General features: G+C 40.2%; 1 protein-coding gene across 4 annotated transcripts in view; it reads right to left on the reverse strand.

Moving 5' to 3' along the window:
* SORT1 (sortilin 1) overlaps nt 1-22,100 on the reverse strand; it is a 59,982-nt gene that overhangs the window by 14,060 nt on the left and 23,822 nt on the right. For 2 of the 4 annotated variants that reach the window (XM_039841097.1, XM_039841095.1), the window contains exons 4-12: nt 15,709-15,811; nt 15,040-15,204; nt 11,917-11,990; nt 9,336-9,385; nt 8,386-8,513; nt 5,505-5,649; nt 4,497-4,652; nt 2,815-2,921; nt 102-204 (exon numbers count right to left, since the gene is read on the reverse strand). In XM_039841097.1, coding sequence (XP_039697031.1) covers nt 102-204; nt 2,815-2,921; nt 4,497-4,652; nt 5,505-5,649; nt 8,386-8,513; nt 9,336-9,385; nt 11,917-11,990; nt 15,040-15,204; nt 15,709-15,811 — 1,031 coding nt within the window. Of the gene's footprint in view, nt 1-101; nt 205-2,814; nt 2,922-4,496; nt 4,653-5,504; nt 5,650-8,385; nt 8,517-9,335; nt 9,386-11,916; nt 11,991-15,039; nt 15,205-15,708; nt 15,812-22,100 lie in introns of all 4 variants that reach the window. The other 2 variants (XM_039841094.1, XM_039841096.1) reach the window with 1 other exon arrangement.

Consider the following 22,100-nt stretch of genomic DNA (forward strand, 5'->3'; position numbering starts at 1 on the left):
CACCTATGCTGATTTTCTTACAGGTTTCAAGGCTGTGGCTGAGTTCCAGTGTCGTCAGCTACTTCTTCCTGTTAGGTGGGAGGGAGGGGAGGGCTGCTTACCATGGGCAATGACTATGCCAACGGCATTGGGCTCTGAGAGAGGGGCCATTGGAACGTTTAATTTCTGGGAGATGCTGTAGGAAGCGTGAATATGGAGGCTGCACTGTGAAAAGAAATCAAAGTTTAGATTAAAACCAAAGGTGCAATTTTTTACTGATCCTACAGAGCCTAATAAAGCTTTGAACCTTACCCAGACCTTAGTAGGATCCTCCTTTAAAAAAAAAATGATAAAATACACATACCATAAAATTTACCATCTTAAACATTTTTAAGTGTGCAGTTCAGTAATATCAAGTACATTCACACTGTTGTGCAACCATCTTTCTTCAGAACATTTTCATCCTGCAAAACTGAAACTCTACCCATCACACAGTAACTTCCCATTCCCTGCTCCCCTCAGCCCCTGGCAACCACCATTTTACTTTCTATCTATGAGTAACTATTCCTGGTACCTCATATAAGTGGAACCACAGAGTATTGGACTTTTCGTGACTGGCTTATTTCATTCAGCATAATGTCCTTAGGGTTCGTTCATGTTATAGCACGTATCAGAATTACCCGCCTTTTTAAGATTGAATAATATCCCATTGTATGTATATACCACATTTTGCTTATCCGTTCATCTGTTAGTGGACACCTGGATTGTATCTACTTTTTGTCTCTTGTGAATAATGCTGCTATGAACATGGGTGTGCAAATACTTCTTTGAGGCCCTCTGTTCAATTCTTTGGATATACACCCAACGTGGAATTGCTGGATCATATGGTGGTTCTATATTTACTTTTTTGAGGAATTACCATACTGTTTTCCAGTGGCTGTACCACTTTTCATCCCCACCAACAGTACACGAGGGTTTTAACTTCTTCACATCCTTGCCAACACTTATTATTATTTTTTTTTTATAGCAGCCATCCTATGGGCACGAGGTGATCTCTTGCTGTGGTTTGGATTTGCATTTCCCTAATAATTAGTGATGTAAAGTATTTTTCTTGTGTGCTTAATGGCAATTTGTACATTTTCTTTTAATTTAGGTTTTTTGTTGTTGTTGTTGTTGCGTTATAGGCTCAGTGTGATATTCTTGATTCTGAAATGCATTAGTATATTTGGGACAAATTATGCAATTATTTTTTCCAGTGTAATCTGCCTTAATTTATTTTATTCATGCATTACACCAAAGCCTCTGATCAATATTTAAAGCATGATTCCACATAAATAAACTTGATGAATACCTGACATATTTTAGATACTGTGCAAGACGTGATGGTGATTCAAAATAAGACACCGTCCTATCTTTAAGAAATATTTCTTAGAAACTAGTTGAGGTATAAAGCAGAATGAAGTTTAGTGCTTTAAAAGAGATTTCAAATTGGTTAAAATGTTAATTTTATGTCACGTATATTTTACTGCAATAAAAAAAGAGGTTCGAGCAATCTATTAATGAAATGAATTAGAATGATTAGTTCTAACTGAAGATGGGCGGCGAGGGTTTCCACTAATCCTAATGAATCAGGGTAGGGGAGACAGGCACAGCGTCCCTAGGAACAACGTGAGCAAGGCCGCAGAGGCAGAAACATACAGGAGCAGCAGAGGATGCCAACAAGGGCATGTCAGTGATAAAATGGGCAGTGACGAGGGAAAGGCAGAAGAGAGCCTGCCAGGTAGGCTCAATCACCAGGTCACTGACTTCATTCACAGGCAAAGGGGAGCCATGAAGAGTGTTGAGGAGGGAGAGGCACGGAAGTGTGAGGGTGGCAAGGCAGTTAATGAGGCCACTGTACTTCCCCAGGCTTCAGGTGAGCAGAGCAGGCTCAGGGCAAGGTCACAGCGGAGGGATGAAAAAAGGGAACAGAAGGGAGACAGACACTCAATAGCACTTAGGAGTATAGAGAAGGGAGAAGAGGGAGCATTGGGGGTGGTGTAGGTACCCTTTATCTCACACTGTCGGAGGCTCTTAAAATAAGACAAAAAACCCTGTCTGGAACAGCAGTGTATGTCAGCCACAGGCATTCTGAGGAGAGCTCAAGAACTACACACGCTGTCATTTTTTGAAGAAAATTCTGAGTGTTTCCCTAAGCTCCTCTCAAATTCTGAAAGAGCCAGACACAAAGCTTGTTTTCTTTTTTTTGTTTGTTTCTTGCCTGTCAAGACTTGTCACTCCTGGAATCTGGGATCTCCTGGAGCAATGCCTTTGTATTTCTAGTTCTGTCTCTCCTCCCGGTCAGCTCTTGCTTTCCCATGCACTGCTGGATTACCGCCCACACCCACACCCACACTACGTGGCACCCAAGAAGAGGAGAGGGCCAAGTTCTCTTCCATTTGTTTCCGGCCAGTTCGGCTTTGCACTGTTCATAAATGGCTGGCTGGTCTACGGTTTTTGGAGAATTCCTAATGTCTCATAGCGGCCATGCTGACGCCTCACTAATCAAAGGCCCAACTGTCTATTCTATTTTCACTCAACAGTTTAATAGAACACACACACTGCCCTCACTTATGCTTTTCTTTGGAAGACAAATAATCCATAGTATTTTGGCTTTTTTTCACAGTTCCTATTTCCTACATTCTAAATTAGTTTCATTACTCTTATTCCCAAACTTTCCACCTTTATCTGTGGACCTCAATCAAGTACAAAACTTCATTATTCAAAAGCCTGGCTCAGGAAGAGCGTAATGGCTGCTTTGCTCCAAATGCATATGACAATTGGAGTAACACAAACCTCATTCTTATTTTTTGCTGTGGCGTCACATTCACTGTTTTCAGGCTTCCTCAAGTGCTTCCACCTTCCTCCTTGGTCAAAAGTAATCATAGTCTGGATAGAATTATCTGAATGAGAAAAGAATGACATTAAGCATGAAAAACTGAATTTAATAGGGTGCATACAGTGTATCACTGTAGAACTCTCTCCTAACTAAGACTGTGTGACACCATTATAACCCTCAGTCTTGGTGAGTAAGTGAGCAGCACTCTAAATGTGATATCTGAAAAAGGCTTCTCACCTGAACAAGACCCTGCTGATTCCAGAAATCATCTAGACTGACACTCTTGAAAAAAGATACCTTTTATCTCTTTATTAACACAAACAGACGGATGTCCATTCTCCTTTCTTGTTTGCTTGTCTTGGAAGTAAAATCTACAATGGGAAGGCATCCTCATCTTTACTCAGACAAGGCCATGATACTGGACCTGTTTTAGGAAATCTCAAGATTGGAATGTATGTACTTAACTCTGAATTAATAATTCCCAATTTTGTCTCATACCCTATCCTTATACCTTTTCTTTTTTTTTTTTTCTCATGTCTTTTTTCTCCCTATTCTCTATTTTCAATGATACAAACTGTGGCAGGTTTAAATTCAGAGATAATATGCTTTGAAGGAAACGAGAAAGTAAATAAAGGAAAATTCATTTATTCAATAAATATTTATTATGCATCCACTATGTGAAAATTGTTTTAAGCTTTTGGGAATATATCAGTGAACAAAACAGAAAAAAAAAATCTCTGTGAAGTACACATTCTAGTAGAGTGAGGTAAACACTAGATGCTGTAAACAGGTAAATTATATAGTATGTTAGAAAATAAGTGCTATGGAAAAAAATCTGCACAGCTAAAGGGGGACTGAGTGTTTGAGTGGGGAGGGGCAGACTGAAATTTAACATAGGGTAGTCAGGCAGGTCTCATTCAGAAAGTAAATACGAGCCAAGACTGGAAGGAGGAATGTCTCAGCCTTGCAGGTATCTGGGGAAACGGAGCGCGCAGTCAGTGCGTATCTCTAAGCCACGAGTGTGTGAACCTGGCGTGTTTAAGGACTGGCAGAGAGCTGGAGTGACCAGAGCAGAGTGAGCAAGATGAAGGTGAGGTCAGGAAGGAAACGGGGCCAACATCACTTAGGACCTTGTAGACCATTGCAAGGTCTTTACAAAATAAAAACAAACATCCCGTGCTTCCTGCCAAAAATAAATGCATAAATAAATAAAACCTTAGGAGTCTTTGTACTTTAGAGTAATGTGTTTATTTGTATAACTGGGCTTTAGTAAAGGTGAGTGTTGCAGAACCACTGGGTAGAACACAAGAATCTTGGCTGGCATTGCTATGCCCTCTATAAGGAGAAAAGCAGGAAGTGGTTCAAACTCAGGCTCATTTCTATAGGCCTAAACCTCTCAAAATGGAAGACTTATTTTATAAACTAAACAAAATAGAACCCCCAAAATATTACTTTCTACCTTGTGGTTGCTTTGCTTTTTCTTAGTTCTATTTACCATAACTTATTTGAAGAGCCAGAATTTACATGGGTAGGCTACTGGCTAGGTAAGCAACATTAGTAGGGGGACAGGACCATCAGTCTCCCCAAAATCCTCAACAGCCAACATGTTCAGCTGAAGGACAGCTGTGGCAAGACTCACCTTCTGAGAGCACACTTGTAATGTAGACGCCCCGGAGGGAGGTCACGTTGGTAAAGTCCGTCTCGCCGCCTGTGGTGGTGTAGAGATGTCGGTCCAAGGACTTGGAGTAGATGATACCTCGATCATCTGACGTAAAGATTGTGCCAAATCCAGTATCTGAAATAGGCAAACAAACGAAAACTCTAAGTCCTGGGAGGGAACAGAGAGACAGCAATAGCCTAACCATACATACCCCTGAACGACTGACTGCACATTAGCCAACTGTCTCTTTTCATGATGTAGACGCAGACCTGAGAATTAATCAGTTTAATATGCAAAATCTTTAGGTCCATTTTTAATTCTAGTACCCAGCTTAGTGCCAGGAATATGGGAGATGCTCAGTTTATTGAATGAATTAATCAGATACTCCAGAAAAGCTCTATCCAGATATATTTTGGTGGCAGAGGCACTGCACTGTATTTAGAGTCGTATCTTACATATCTCTAAATCTTTATACTCTGGAACAATGCTTATCAAACTATCTGTGGTGAAGGCTCAAATTTTAAATTTCCATTATGTCACAAACCAATGCTTTTGTAAAATATAAAATTAATCTTCAGAAAAATGAAATACAAAAGACAGACAAAATATAATCAACTCTTTTATCATTAGATTCAACAGACATTAAATTACTTTGTCAAATGGCTGTAAGAGTTTTGAAAAGCTTGCTCTTACTTCCTCTCCTTAACAATGAGTTTGCAAAAAACAGTCCCAGTCCCCGGCCATTCTTTGAGCAGCACTGCTCTAGAACACCTGGACATGCACACGAACCATTGAATGTCAAAACAAGTGGCCTTTTTGACTGAGGCTACGTATTATCTCTAAGACAAAATGTTCAGTAAAACACCTAGGTAATAAATACCTAGGGGTAAGAGGAAAAATCAACATGGAAGAAGGAAAGCTACTCAAAGTAAGTCTCGAAGCTTAAATCTCTACGATTTCAAGGGTGGGCCAATGAAAAGCTCTCACCTCCAGGTTCATCTACATGCATGAATACCATGTCATCATTAGCTGCTAGGATAGAATAGAACTGTTCCTGCCCCACAGAGGGGAGCTGGGCCATGCTCCATGTGTCCCCTTGATCTGTTGAGACATGAATCCTTCTTGTTGTATCCTGAAACAAATGACAGCATTTATCTTTTTAATTTTCTGCCAAGGTGTTATGTGCAGGGACATAATAGGGACATTATTATTTAATAATCATACGTATCATTATCCATTTCCTCACTGAGCACAATTGCTATAAATGAAAGGTCCCAGTACCAACTACCAAAGCGTCTTCTAACCTCCAGCAAAGTTCCAGGCAATGAGACAATCCATTCTGTTGTAAGTAAGGTTATCTTGGCTTCCTCTTTGGCTTCTTCATTCTGGTGTAACCTAAAAGCTATTATCCTCTCAACCTCTGACATCCCCATTTCCTTCGACAGAGCCAAGAGTGTGCTGGGACCATCATTTGTTTGGCTTTATAGCCATTCACATATCCTTGCTCAGATAATTCTTAATACGATGATTGCTGCATAAAGGTTTGTTTCCTCTGAGACAGTCCTGGCATAATCCAAAGAAATTAGATAATTAAGGGTCTAGAAAATGGTGATAAAATCCATGCTTGGGAGGTCACAAGGGGAGTCAAGATGTGACATGTCTCCTCTTTAAGGAAGTCTCTCAGAGCAGCCATAATGAGGGCAATGAGGCTGGGAAGAGGCCAGAGTCAGAAATCAATAAAAAGATGGTGATCAGGGCATATTTAGCTCTTAAGAGGAGTCTGTTAAGGATGCAATTAACACTTACTTTCTGACAAATAGTTTAAAATAGCTACAAGGCACAATTAGCCACGGTGGGAGAATTAGTCCTGGGGCTTCCATATGTTAAATACTCTTTAAAGTTCAGTGACAAGTACGGTTGGCTTATTTTTCTAACTTACACCTAGTTGTTTACATTGACTCTTACTCTCATTGTTAGGTAGAAACTAGAATTCAAAAGCACATGGTAGAATTTTAATTTTGTAGACAGTAGCAGTAGAGTGGAGGGGGCTACCTCTGGAATTAATCTGATTTCCACCAGGGTACCACCTCTGCGTGACTCCACGGAAATGACTCAATTTCCTCAAATAAAAATCAAGATAACAGAGCATTAGCTTATAGGGTTGTTTGGAAGATTATTTCAAAAGTGCTCGAGGGAGTTATCTGTAGTTACTGAGTCTACTTCCCCATCTCCAATTCTCTCTGAATCCACTTTAATCAGTCTTTTAATCTCAGTACTCCAAGTGAAACTGCTTTCATCAAGCGCACCAACAACCTCTATTTTGCCAGCGCCAGTGGATAATTCTCAGCACTCACCTAACTAATTTGGCATCTCTGTTGAATTTAGCACAGCTGATCACTTCTTCCTTCCTGAAACATTTTTCCACTTGACTTTCATGACATCACACTGTCCTACTTGCCCTGCCTCTCTGGTCCCTCCCGTCAAATCTTCTTTGCTGAGTTGTCCATCTCTTTCCAACCTTTCAGTGCTGGGTGCTTCAGGGCGTGCGCAATCCTCTCAGCTCTGATCTACCTACTCCTTCCTCCAGAAGATACCATCTAGTCACATGGCTTTAAATATCATATATAACTGTGGGAGATTCAAATATCCAAATGCTTATTTGACATTTCCACTTAGATATCCAACAGGCATCTTATATCTAAAACTGAATTCTTGATTTTCCTCCCACAAACTTGCTTCTCCTGCAGTCTTCTGCCGTCTTCGTAAACAGCACCACCATTCGCCGAGTCGCTCAGACCAAAGACCATAAAGTTATCCTTGGTTCCTCTCATTCTCTCACAATCACATCTAATCCATCGGCAAATCCTACTGGCAATACATTTAAAATATACATCTGCCATCTTCCCGCTTCCTCCCCTCATCCACTGCCGGCACCTGGTCCAACCTGCCACGCCGCGCACTACTGTAACAGCCTCCCAGCTGCTTCCGCCCCATCAGACTACTCTGCACACGCCCATGCTGTCAAAAGAGAAGTCACATTACATCATTCCCCTGCTCGCAACCTTTTCACAGCTTCCCGACACAAAGAAGAATAAACGTCAAGGTCTTAATTACGACGTACAAAAGCCCTGAAGGACCTGGCTGCCGGCCCCCTTCTCTGGACCGCCCTTCTCTGTGCTCCAGCCGTGCTGCCCTTCTCACTTCTCGTCGCGCTTTCAAGCATGCTCCAGCCTGAGTTGTTTGCACTTACTCTTTCCTCAGCCTAGATGTCCACATAGCTAATGTTCTCACCTCAGTCAGGTCTCAGAGCGCCCATCCAAACCACCCCCCAACCCCGCTAAAAATAGCCTGCCACTTTCTACCTCCTTATTCTGCTTTAGATTTCTTCATAGTTTTAATCATTACCTGACGTTCTATCATATTTGTCAGTTTAGTATCTACCTCCCCTACTTAAATATAAGCACTTAGAGTGGGACACTTATCTGTTTTATTCACTGCTATATTCTCAGGACTTAGAGTTGTACCTCGTATACGGTAGGTACTCAATTAATGTTACCTATTTCTGTTACTGTTCCTGGATAATGAGCAAGTGGATTGCTTTTTTCAAATATTCATGTCTGAGTGAAACCCAAATACTAGGTCTACATACCCCAAAACAGATACCAGAAATCATGTGGTGATGACAGGCGAAGTACAGAGTAACCTGGAAGAGTCAGTCAGCCTCTATAAAAAGAATCACCCCCAAATCTTACAGTGATATTAGATACGGCAAGAAGGCAAGAAACTGTCAGTACAAATAGTAAAAGGGATCTATTTGAGGCACATTTACAGAAATATCAGAACCCAAAGAGAAGAGGCAAACACCCACCTTATCAGCCATTACAGAGGCAAAAAGAAAACGTCCCCCAAGACCAAATGAATAGATTTTCACACCAATGGTTTTGAAGCTTTTCCCCAAGTCTGAAGTCCTCCATAATTCCAGCGCTCCAAGATCAGCTTCTTAAGCAAGACAAAATATTAATTAAAACTTCACTTACTGGTGAGCCCCTAGGTTCAAACAACTGTTTTAGAAATGTTTTAAAATTATATGGCATTAGACATAGGCAATTCACATTTGGGTTTTATTTATACACTGGACAGAAAGATAGAGTTTACTTAATTCCAATACAGTGTTGCATTAAAACATTACAGCCACAGCACCCTGCTTTACTTTCTTCATGACACAGTTTGAAATGATCTTATCCTATTTTAAGTTGTCTTCTTTGAGTTTGCTTTTCTTGTTGATCATCCAACATCCCTACTTAAATTTAGCTCTATTTAGCTCCGTGAGAGCAGGCCTTGTTCTCTCCGTCCTTAGAATAGTGTTTAGCACACTACTGTAGGTGTTCAAATGAATGAATGAATAAATGAAATGAATCAGTTGAATAAATAAGTGAAAGATTATGCTCTCTGCTTTGAAACTGTGCCACTGATTGGAAAGCCAATTGCTTCCACTGACCCAAACGCAATCTATGTTCTTTTGCAAAAATCACTATGCATTTCAATGTTATTGTTTGTAGTCCAACATTTACTTTATGTAAACATGTTGCTAAGATTAAGTATACTGTATCTATGTATAGCCCGTATTTTTATTTGATCTAGACACAGTATAGTAATTTGGTTGTAATGTCAAGATTTTAAAAATCATTAACAGCTATCTTCAGCTATTAAAACTATAGAAGAATGGAAGGATCTTTGATGTTTCTACCTCTTAAAATCCTAGAATGTTCTATCATAAACAGACAATAAGACATTCCTCTGGAACTAAAATATACTTACTGCAGGAGCCATTCACATACGTTGTAAAGAAGATGATGTTTTCTGATCCCCTACAATGAGGCAAAGACAGGGAAAAGACATGGTTCAAGACTGTTAATGGACTGTGTCGACCTTAGTCACAAAGCTCCCGGCAAGTTTAATAAGCTTTATCCGTTGGTATTAGCCAAAACCACCTTCTCTGTACGCCTGATTCTTCCACAGCCTCCCAGTCAAGGTCCCCACATCCTGGGCCCCAGGCATTTTCTATTCTTTATGTCAGCTCTTCCAGCTGGTCAAACTGGTTTACTCATGCTCTCCAAATCTGTCTCTTGCATTTGTTCACAGTACTTCCTTCTTAAAATGCTTTTCTTTTGTGTAACCAATTCTTACCTTTACAATCTTCAGGCTCCAGCTTAAAATCTAGCTCTTCCACGAAGCTTTCCCTGTCACCCCAACTAGAAGGCTTATTTGCTATAAACTTCTAGAGCAATTGTTCCCAACCAGGGAGGATTTTGCTCCTTAAGGGGTATTCTTGGTTGTCACAGCTGGAAGAAGGGGAGTTGTTACTAATATCTAAAGGACAGAAGCCAGGGATGCTGCTAAATATCCTACAATACACAGGATGATCCCCACAACAAGAAATGTCTGGTCCAAAATGTCATTAGTGCTGAGGTTGAGAAACTGTTGTAGGGCACTGTTCCATTCTGTACCAGCCACTCGGCACTCCCCTGTCTCCCATTTAGTTATTTTAATCGCATAGTATATGCCTTATCTCTCCTATTAGACTATTGGGTTCTTTAGGGCAGGCACTAGGTTTTATGCTTTGTTGCTTCCCTTCAGAACCTAGGTCAATGCTCTGCATGAGCTAAATAATTTTAGTTCTTTCAGAGCTTGAATTATTTAAATTCTAATTTGGAAAGGGAGTTCGCAGGCAACTAGGTTTAGACCATGATGGTACTTATAGGTCAGCAGCAGCGAAAGAGGCTGGCACTGAGCGTGTTCTTTCAGAACTTTAGGTTGTCAATTCCTAGAAATCAAAGATCTAAAAGTGAGTAAACAGTTAGCCACTCAGTTAGCTTATATTTAGACTAATCAAAGAAACGAGTTACCAAAGTAAAAAATCTTGTATAGAATAAAAAATAAAACATCATTTTAAAATACCTTTTCAGTTTTAAAGATGAGTTTCTATTTGTTTCTTTTAGCTTTATTGAGGCATAACTGACAAAAATTGTAAGATAGTTAAAGTGTACACTGTGATGATACATATGTAAAGATGAATTTTAATGATCAAAATTACCATCTTTCTTGAACATATCCTACATATTTTAGGTTCATCAGATGCGAAACAATTTGTTAACTTACTTTAAAAATTACTTCCTTCCTGATAAAACCATATAAGGTACAAACACAATTAAGCCACATAAAGTGAAAGCAGATGTGGCATGTATACCATATTGGTACTGTAAAAACCAGCACTTTCTGGAAAAGGCCCACTTTAGTTAAGCAACATTTTAAAATATTTTAGTTAATTTTGGCAGACATATTTGGCAATATCTGTATTATACATTTCCCTGACTCCCTAAGTAGAAGACAGTAAACATTAAACTCTTCCTTGGGATTATGGATCATTGTTGTGAACATCATGTGAAACTCTAACAACACAGCGTTCCCATTAGAAGTTACTGAGGTACGTGTGCTGTCTTCATCTAGCACTAAATTCCATCCTGTCCTCTCAGCTTTTGTCTGCTTACAGTTCTCCGGGCATGTGCCTGCTGTTTGCACTCATATACTCCACCTCTGGCAGCAATCTGCTATTAACTGGGAAACCAGATTAACAAATTTGCTGAAATTAGTCAAAGAGAAAGAACAAACAGGCTCTAAACAAGGGTCTGAGCCTAATCAGAATTTTGGAGGTATGAAGGCTCTTCATTCAATTCTTGCTTAGCCATCCCCCAAATTCCTCAAGCAAATCTCCATTCATAGACAGAAGGAAAAATCTAAAGCCCAGAGAGGTTAAGCCACTGACTAGCAGCAGAGCCAGGTTAGAATAAAGGTGACCTGACTCTCCAGTAAGAGCCCCTCTACTGTGTCATCTCTGAGCAGGCACCTGGGTGTGGGGGTGTCCCAGCGAGAGAAGCGAATGAAGTTTGGTGCACGGTGTGATTCCAGCGGTCTGCAAGCTTTCTGGCTTTCTTCCTTATTCTGTACTACATTCCTTATAACTGAAATGGATCTCTAGATGAGGGAATATAAATCTGGGCACAAGGAAGTACGTAAGTCCCCAAATCAAAGCTGTATTTTCTACTAGTCTAACTGATGTCACCATTTATGGAGAATAAACCTTTTGCAGGCAGCAGCTACTTAGTCACATGCCTTGTTTTCTAGTCAAATTCTAGTGTTTAGCGAGACTAAGTTTTCTTTCCCAGCAGAATTAGAAGCTCCTTCAGGTCGAGGTCTGTATAAAACCCCTTTCTCGTGTCCCCTGTGGCACCCTGAGGAGTGCTTGGCACATAGTAAATGCTCAGTGTTTATCTGTGTGACTTTTGGCAGTGCTGTCTGAAAAGGTTCGGGCTCTGCGCAGATGGAGTCTTCTGTTACTCACCATTTGGCCAAACATACTGCTTTGTGGATTTCTTCCCATTTTCCCCCAAAATTCTTGGACACCCATAGGCCATTCTGAAAGATTATAAATGACTTATCAAAATTCCAGCTTTATCCTGTGCAGCTGCTTATATGACCTTTAATAATTCATATCTAATCATTCAGGACATTAAAAACATGCTAAAGTTCCGTCCGAGCTGCCCGAGCTCTAGAAACACACACATGGTTTACAGGGGCCCCCTCAGGGTCTTGGAAGCTCAGAATAACCAATGCTTATGAAGTGCCTACTATGTGCCAGGCACTGTACCGGATGTTACTGCTGCAGGGGAGGGGGGGGGGAGATACAAAGACAAATAAGACACGCTACCTGCTCTCAAGGAGCTCACAGTTTAACAAGGGTCCCAGATAAGAAAGCTTGATACAATGTGGTGTTACAGAAGCATGGTCTCTGGACTAAGAGTAGGGGGAGGAAGGACACTGACCGCATCAGAAATGGTTTGTGTAGAAGACAGCTGAACTACGTCTTAAATGATGAGCAGTGTGACCTAAAGAAGGCACGTGGGGAGAGTGGATGCTATGGCACAAAGGCAGACTAGAACCAGGTAGGAAAGGCAGTGAGGTGATAAGACACTGCAGTCTGTGCAGCGAGCTCAACGCCTTCAGACACTGATGGAGCACAAATTCCAAGGTGAGGGAAGGAAGAGCAAATGCAGGGAGCGAGTGGAGGGCCAGCTCAAAGACAGCCCTCCTGTGCCATGCTGAGGAATCTGGTCTTCATTTCATACGAGGTACTCAAAGGAGGAAGGTGTGCTAAATAGAGGAATGACACAGTCAGTTTAACTTTTTTAGGTGGAATACTTGGATGCCAGCGGGAAAGACAGAGTTCAGAGGGTCCAAATCAGAACCACGAAAAGCAGTGAAAACTGCCACATTAGCTCATGAAGAGTTAGTGAGGCTCTAAGCCATGTGAGGAACAGGCTTTTAAGCTAGATTCAGTCAAACTGGACAACTTTTCCTGTAGGATAGAAGAGGTGTGTGTGTGTGTGTGTGTGTGTGTGTGTGTGTGTGTGTGTGTGTGATGTGTGTCTGTATGTGTGTCTGTGTTTGTAAGTCAATCACTCTAGCATTTTGGTTGAGGGATGAGGTGTACTGTAGACTCTTTAGCTAGCATAAGGATTAAGGGAAGAGAGTATGTCTGAGAGAAGAGCAGGAAGAAGTTAGTTAAGATTGAGTCTGAGGTGCCTGTGCGAGACCCTGCTAGAGGTATGCGGGGGCAGCAAGACAGGACGCTGAAGCCCCAGGAAAAAGCCAGGGCCAGAGACCAGGACTTGAGAATCTTGCACATTACAGTAGTAATATAGAGGAAGAGTAGAAAGTTGCTCGGAGTGAAATGAGCAGTAGAGATTTAAGATTAGGTTGAAAGGAGTTTAAGAGACCAAGAAGGAATGGCTAGGAGAAAAAAAGATGAAGCAGAGTTCCCAAAAAGAGGGATTGGCCAAAACTTTCGAATGCAGCAAAGACTTTAGTAAGATAAAGACTGACAGACAGTGCTGGCAACAGAAGCCTCCTGGGCCCAGATTCAGTGGAGGTGGCACAGCGATGTCCTGGTACAGCTGAAATTAAATGGGGCTCATCTAGGCAGGATTTACCTTCAGTGCTCACCCCACCCCTGACCATTCTTCTTTAACTTTTCCTGTGCTTATAATATTCACCTCCCAGAATTTCTAATTTACCTAATTTTACTTAGAAGTAAGAAAGGGTCTGATATCACCTCTTTGCACTTTAGTACAAACTGGTCCATCTTCTCTATCTCAATTATTTGTACTTCAAACTTACCCTTAATTAGAAGAAAATTTAAGCATAAAAGCAGATTGTGCTCACCTCTTTCTGAAGATAGCCTGTTTTAATAATCTTAAGATATTCTGTAATGGTGATGGGGTGATCAAAGGGGATACGGATAGTTCTGTCCCCTTCGAAGGGGTCTTTGCTCCCTTGAAGGGCCTTCAACTCAAGCTGCTGGAGGCCAATTTCCAGGAATTGTTTCTTAAAGATCTGAAGCCTACCCAGCAGACCAGTTTCCTTCCTCCAGCCTTCTTTGGCTAATCTTAATTCCGACCTTCCTTGAGCCCTCCCATCTTACTTCTGCTCAAAGATCTGCCCACTGAAGGCCCAGAATGCAGACGTCTCTTCCAGTGCCCCTCATCCTCCCTTTGCTACTCCTTTGCTTAGTCTGACTTGTCCACATTTGATGACCCTATTTCTGTCCCCAGAACGGTCATCACAGCTGTGGCTCTCAAATTTTAGTGTACAGGCTCAGCTTGTTAAAAATACTAGTCAACTTGCCACCAAAAGTCACCGATGTACTATATCTGCATTGGGGCCTAGGAATCTACATCTTAAACCAGCCTCTCCGGGGTTTCTATCTGATGTTGCTGGTCAGTAGACCACACTCTAAGAAATAAGATGAGAGAAAGCCATATGAATATAAAGTATAATTGTAATCATCACAGTCTAGCAACTCAGCCACTTTGGGCCTTGATAAAAGACACTGGTCCTCAGGAAAAGAAAGCTGAACATCTTCCTCAGGAAACTGTCAGAAGAGGTGGGAGGGAAACTGGTTTCTGAGGAGAGTATAGGCATGTGGTAGGGTGTAGGGATTTAAGATCTTTTTTTAAGACTCTAGATATTTAATACATGAGTGTCGAAGACAGAAATCAATATGCTTGATATACTATGCAGCAAACAAAAAAGAAAAATTATGAAGATGTGGTTTGGCCACAGGACAGGAACAATGACAACATTAGGACTTTGACAATTTATGTTTGTCCCTTGCAGAATAGGAATATAAACTGTTTTCTAGTTCATTACTCCAATAGCACACATCTATTTACTTAAAAAACCATAATGACAACTAGAAATCATACTTATCTATAATAGATAACACATGAAAATCATGCCCTTTACCAAATAGGAAAAAAAAAAACCACATACTTCAAGACATAAGAAGTCACTATAAAGCAGTCCAATACTGTATAAAAAGCATTACATACAGGGTTCTTTTGAGGCAGTATATTCTGAGACAATAAAAACCCAAAGGCAAGACAAGTTCTTTAACTAGACTTACTTCAGTGCTAAGGGCTAAAAGATAATCAGAATTCTGAGGGCTGTACATCATCTGAGTCAGAGGATGAAAAGGGAGATTGGTCTGAACAAAGTTCTTTGCAAAATCTGATGATCTGAAGATTCTTCCTCCATGACTTCCTCCAGACACCTCTGCTGTTAAAATCACCTGAGTAGGAAGAATAAAGTTCAGATTCAGGGTATAACATTATAAAAGCACAAGAAGTTCTTACATCATTTTCACCAGACATTAGTTAAGAAAATTTTAATACCGAAAGTAAGAAAAGTTATAAAAACAGATTTGTTGGTATACCCCACCCACGTATTAGTCTTATCAAAAAATATTATCCTGAATTGAGCTAATGGATCATACCTAAGAATTTGAGCCTGGTCAGTTTGAGATTAGCCAGTTTCCCAAAGACTAAAATGTTGTCTCGAGGGTTAAACATTGTAATGCCAAACAACTGCCACGTGAAGTGTTGTTGGTGCACCTTAGGGGCCAGAAAAGAAACTGTGTGCCGAATTCCATTCTTTTGTGATCTGTATTAAATTATGTTTAATTTTAAAATATAGTAATAGTAAACTAAATATATTGCTGTGTATCACTGGATCATCCCAATATTAATATCTGACAGCCCACGTGTGGCTCCATACATGCATGAATGAGCCTCACCTTTCCAGAGTTCTCAGGACCAATAGCCATGCCAAATTCAGTCCGAATGAAGGTATTATTGATGAGATTTGTAATATCCTTAAAGTTCTTTCCATAGTCCTCACTGAGGGGAAGAAAAACAAAGACAAATTTAGAATGCAGTGGTCACAGACACTGTTGTGTTCCTACCCAGCTTCCATTCCCTTTCACTGACTTTACTAAAGACCCGCCCCCCTACCTCCCCCACCTCAGCCCTGGTCACATGCCTCAGGGGACTGACTCCATCCCTAGCGCAGGTAGTGGGCCTGATTGGTCTGAAGGGAATTTCACCTCCTTAAGAGTAATGGAGTAGGGAATGGGGGAGTGACCCACGCTGAGGCAGGAAGAAAAAGGGGGAAATGTAGCGTCTGTTAGGAAATATGTTTCCTCATACTTCAGACAGAGCCACCTGACGAAATGATCTGTCTTCCTTTAGACCAGCAGTTCTCAACCAGGGTATTGTTGCGTGTGCGCGCGCGCGCACACACACACACACACAGCCCTCTACGCAACCATCTGGTAATGTCTGGAGACATTTTTGATTATCACAACTCAGGGTGGAGGTGCTACTGGCATCTTGTGGGTAGAGGCCAGAGATGCTGCTAAATATACTACAATGTACAGGACAGTTCCACAACAACAAAGAATTTCTGGCCCCAAATGTCAACAGTGCCCAGGTCAAGAACCCCCAACATTGTAGTATATGAACACAAAGCAAAACATTGCTATGGGCATTGTGGCACAATGAAGCCAACACACGGAGAACACTGTCGAGGCAATCCTGCAATCCAGCCTACGACGCTGGACTGAGCGACCCCGAAGCCCATCCTTCCTCTGTATTTAGTTACGAACCATTAATTCCCTAGTTTTAAGTTGGGATCTCTGCTAAGCGTAGCCAAAGCCTCACTCATAACTGATCTGTCTGAGCAGAGTACTCGTGAGAAAGCTGTAGGCTAAGCAGCAGGAGTCCCGCAGTCTCTCTTCCCCCAGGAGGTTTCTATCCCTAGGCACAAGTATCTAACACATGCGGCTCAGGAAACACAGCTAGGGAAACAAACTTAATCTCAGCTCTTGGGTTGTTAAAGCTTTTCCCAACAGTTCATTCCAACAATAATCTTTGAGAGGTCTTCAATCCCATGTTTAGATTTTGAAAAATATAAGCAAGAAAATCAATGTCTAACTCTGACAGGTTTAACACTATGTGCCATTCTCTTAAAACAGAATGTATCTTAAGACTCATTAAATTTAAATATCCATCATTGAAGACCACTGTATTGCAAGTTAGTTGCCCAGTGATAAATGCAACGTGAAGTAGTCTTTGCTGATAGAATATGTGACTTCAAAGGTGGTACAATCTTGCCAGCAGCCTCCACAAGCAAAGAATCACAGAACCAGAGGACATGAGAGATGCAAGGGATGATGAACAGAACATCTTGTCCAATTCCCTCAATTCACAGGTGAGGAGGTTCAATGGAAGGCAATTTATCAAAAGCCAACCAGTCAATTAAGGGAAAAATTGAAGCCATATCCAATTCTTTTAACTCTCAACCCCAAACTAGAGACAACTTTTAATTATTTGTGAGGAGTCTGTCCCTTACGACCTGCAGTTTTCATCTATTTTGCCAGGGCCTGTGGCCTGGCAGTAACGATCAGCTAAGAGGAAACTGGAGACAGACACAGGAGAGAATATCTCTGAGTTGTCTGTTTGGGTCCCTGACAGTGTGCTAAAGCAAACTACACGTGAACTTAAGTTATCTGAATGACTCTTCCCATCTCTTTGCATACACACACAGAAAATTCCTAGATAAATAAAACGGATCAGGCACCACCCAACAGATTCATATGTCTCACCCCCCTGCCCCCCTTTTTTGGCTTTAAAGTACAAGAAGAGTTCTTATCTTCCTGACCGCAGGCCAAGAGATGTGCATAAACAATTCCTAGCTCTACAGTGTACATATCATCAACAGCTCTGACAACCTTCTAAAGGGGCTGGCAGCAGCTTGATTATCACCAGCTCACAAATCTCCCCTCCTTCATGATATACCCCAGGGAACCTTCACAAATCTGCTGGCAAGTATGCTGGCTTTTTAAGAACTTGGCACAACAAACACATCCCTGACCTCCAGAGAAAGAAAGCAATGTGAGAAAAACAAAAAATCATCTGCTACACTCTGGTATTTATCCAGTTGAACAAATGGAGCTCAATGAACTAGGGTCGACCTGCTGGCATTGAAGTGGGACTTTGTGGAGGCCATGCTGGGTTCAGGGATGTGTTTAACATAACATTTTATTTAAATGTAGCTATACTTTCTATCAGCATATATATCAGCATACGGATATATTACCAAGAGGAAACCAATGAAACCCCTTGAGAAATAAATCTACTTTTCAAATTCCAGATGATAATTAATAGAGAGCAGTCAAATGAAAAGTTAACAAAACCCTGTGAAACCATCTGCCTTAGAAACAAATCATTTTAATAATAATTCTATACGCCAACCCTAATACTGCTCTGATTTCCAAAAGTATATGATCATTTTTACATACATCTGTGGTAATTTAGTACATAAGAATATGCACGTTTATAAGAAAATAGTGGTAGAATACAAATATTTTTGGAATAGAGCCTAATACCCCTAACGAACAAGAAAAATCTAGAAATTATTAAAACAAATGAAAGAGAAGTAATCATCACACAAACTTCTGGTAAGCTACAGCATCAAAATTCTTAGGGAGATGAAGCACTTAAAAGGGAGTTTTTCCAGAAGAGTCAAAGGTTGATGTTCAATCCAAAGGTCAGTAATCTAGAATTACACCCTTGTTTTTGAGTACTTTTCATTTACAATATATAGGTCCTTGTGACACTAGGCATGTGACCTGCAGACATTTAATTAGAAGTAACAGTAAAAGAGTCCTACAATATCTCAGAGCATCTTACATATTTACTTTTCTCAAATAAGCACAGATGTTCTTGTTTGGTTTGTTTTCAGGCCTAACCATTTCTCTATTCCTTTAGTTCACTTTTGCCATGACTAAGTCACTATAAACTGCAACATTAATAAAACCAAGGGTGACAACAAACTCTTTAAAAAAGAAATTATAGTTTTGTAGTTTTCACTGAGAGAGCTTATGTAGTTGATTCTCATTATTCATGGATTTTTTTTTTTTTTTACTGTGAAGGTATTTTTTAAATAATTAAAATAATTTTAAATACAGTTGGCATATAATATTAGTTTCAGGTGTATGACATAGGGATTAGACATCTACACAACTTACAAAGCGATCACCCCAATAAAACTAGTACCCATCTGACACCATACATAGTTATTACGATATTATTGACTACATTCTTTACGCTGTTTTACATTCCCTTGACTATTTTGTAACTTCTAATTTGCACTTCTTAATCCTTTCCCCTTTTTCACCCAAACCCCAACACCCCTTCCCTCTGGCAACCAACAAAACGTTCTCTGTATCTATGAGTTTGTTTCTGCTTCGTTTATTTTGTTCTTTAGATTTCACATGTAAGTGAAATCATAATGGCATCTGCCGTTCTCTGTCTGACTTTCTCCACTCAACACAGCACCCTCTAGGTCCATCCATGTTGTTGCAGGTGGCAAGATTTCATTCTTCTTTTATGGCTGAGTAATATTCCTTTGTGTATATATATACCACCTCTTCTTTATTCATTCCTACATTGGTAGGAATGTTGCCTCCATATCTTGGCTATTGTAAACAATGCTACAATAAACATGGATGCACACGTCCCTTCAAGGTTGTGTTTTGAGTTTCTTTAGATAAATACCCAGAAATGGAATTACTGGGTCCTTCTTTGTCTCTCATTGTAGCTTTGTTTTAAAGTCTGTTTTGTCTGGTATAAGGGTTGCTAGCCCAGCTTTTTTTGTTTGTTTCCATTTTCATGAAGTATCTTTTTCTATCCCTTTACTTTCAGTTTGTGTCTCAATCTGAAGTGAGTCTCTTGTAGGCGGCCTATGTAAAGGTCTTGTTTTCTTATCCATTCAGCCACCCTATCTTTTGATTGGAGCATTTAATCCATTTACATTTAAAGTAATTGCTGATAGATATATAGTTATTGCCATTTTATTATTCATATATGTATTTTTTTCTTTTTCTCCTTCTTCCTCAAAAAGTCCGTCTAACATTTCTTGTAATGCTGGTTTGGTGCTGATTAACTCCTTTAGCTTTTTCTTGTCTGGGAAGCTCTACATCTGTCCTTCAATTCTAAATGATAGCCTTGCTGGGCAATTTTGGTTATAGGTCCTTTACTTTTCATCCCTTTGAACATTTCCTGTCAATCCCTCTGGCCTGCAAAGTTTCTGTTGAGAAAGAAGCTGACAGTCTTTTGGGAGCTCCCTTGTAGGTAACTAATTGCTCTTCTCTTGTTGCTTTTAAGAATCTCTACCTTTAACTTTCGGCATTTTAATTATGATGTGTCTTGGTGTGGGCCTCTTTGGGACTCTCTGCGCTTCCTGGGCTTGTATGCCTACTTCCGTTGTTAGGTTTTCTGTCATTATTTCTTCAAATAGGTTTTCAATTCCTTGATCTCTTGCTTCTTCTTCTGATACCCTTATGATGTGAATGTTGGTATGCTTGATGTTGTTCCAGAGTCCTGTTAAATTATCTGCACTTTTTTGGATTCTTTTTCCTTGGTGCTGTTCTGATTGGATACTTTCTGCTACCTTATCTTCCAATCACTGATTCAGTCCTCTGCTTTATCTTATCTTCTGTTGACTCTCTCTAATTATTTATTTCGGTTATTGTATTCTTTATTTCAGCTATTGTACCCTTCATTTCTGATTGGGATTTTTTTTTTTGTTTTCAATCTCCAGTTTTATGTTTCCTATCTCTTTACTGAAATTCTCGCTGAGATCACTGAGTATCCTTATAACCAGTGTTTTGAACTCTGCATCTAACAGATTGCTTGTTTCCATTTTGTTTAGTTCTTTTTCGGGAGCTTTGTTCTGTTCTTTCATTTGGGACATACTTCTTGGTCTCCCCTCGCCCCCATGTTGGTTGCCTCCCTGTTTGTTTCTACATATTGGGTAGGGCTGCTGTGTCTCCTGGCCTTACGTTTGTGTCCTATGGGGCCCAGTGGCACAGTCTCCATGGTCACCTGAGCCAGGTGCTCCAGGTGTGCCCTTGTGTGGGTTGTGTGTGCCCTCCTGTTGTACTTGAACCATAGTTGCTGTTTGCACATCAGTGGGAGGGACTGATCCACAAGCTGATTGGTTGTGAAGACTGGCTGATGACTACAGCGGAGGAGCTGCTGTGCAAGGGCTGACCCCACAGTATTGTAGTTTTCACTAATTGAAAAATCTTATATAGTTTATTCTCATTATTCATGGATTTTGCATTGGCAAATTTGCCTATTCACTGAAATTTATCTGTAACCCCAAAATTAATAGTCGTGGCACTCTTGCGGTCATTTGGAGACAAGCACAGGGCAGAGAAATATTTGCGTCACCTAGTGCACATGTTCCCAGCTGAGGTCCAACAAGGGGATGCTCTGCCTTCTTGTTTCAGCTCTTATACTATAAATGTCTCCTTCATGGTCTATTTAGTACCATGCATTTTGTATTTTTGTGCTTTTTGCTGGTGATTATGCTGTTTAAAATAGCCTCCAAGGATAGTGCTGAAGTGCTGTTTAGTGTTTCTGATCATAAGAAGGCTTTGATGTACCTTACGGAGAAAATATGTAAGTTAGATAAGCTTATTTTGGACACAAGTTGGTTGTGAGCTCAATGTTAATGAATCAACAATATATATTACATAAGGTAACTTTAATCAGAAACACACATAAAACAATATTATGTATTGATCAACTGATGAAGATGAATGTTGTGACCAGAGGTTTGCAGGATCTTGACCCTGTATTCCTCCTAGGAGTGATGGTTCAGTATTCACTAATTCAGTATTCATGGAGACTATGCAGAACATAACTATTATGAAGAATGAGAATTGACTGTATTGAGATTTTCAGTTAAAAGATCAATAGGGAGAATGTAGCTTATTAAAATGTGCCAAAAGAATCATAGCCCTGAAACTGTTGCCAGGTTAAATTGGTAGAATTGAATTTACAGTAAACTGAACTCCCAATACTTTAGTCTCTTTTTTTTACTCCACTGTCTAAAGCAGTAAAAAGTGAGCCACGCATATCATTAAAAAAATCTATCAAACCATCTTAGAAAAGGTGGTTTACTGTACTTTGCTTCAATATCTGTTGTATACCTTTAAAGTTATCCTTATTTTAACCTCAAGTAACATCCTGAAAAACTTACATCGACTATGAAATAAACTTTGATGTAAAATCTATTAGAGAATTCTTTATTAACGTCTAAAATGTGAAAAATTCT

Source organism: Pteropus medius, unplaced genomic scaffold (genome assembly GCF_902729225.1).
Source record: "Pteropus medius unplaced genomic scaffold, Ma_sr-lr_union100, whole genome shotgun sequence".
Classification (NCBI taxonomy): Eukaryota; Metazoa; Chordata; class Mammalia; order Chiroptera; family Pteropodidae; genus Pteropus; species Pteropus medius.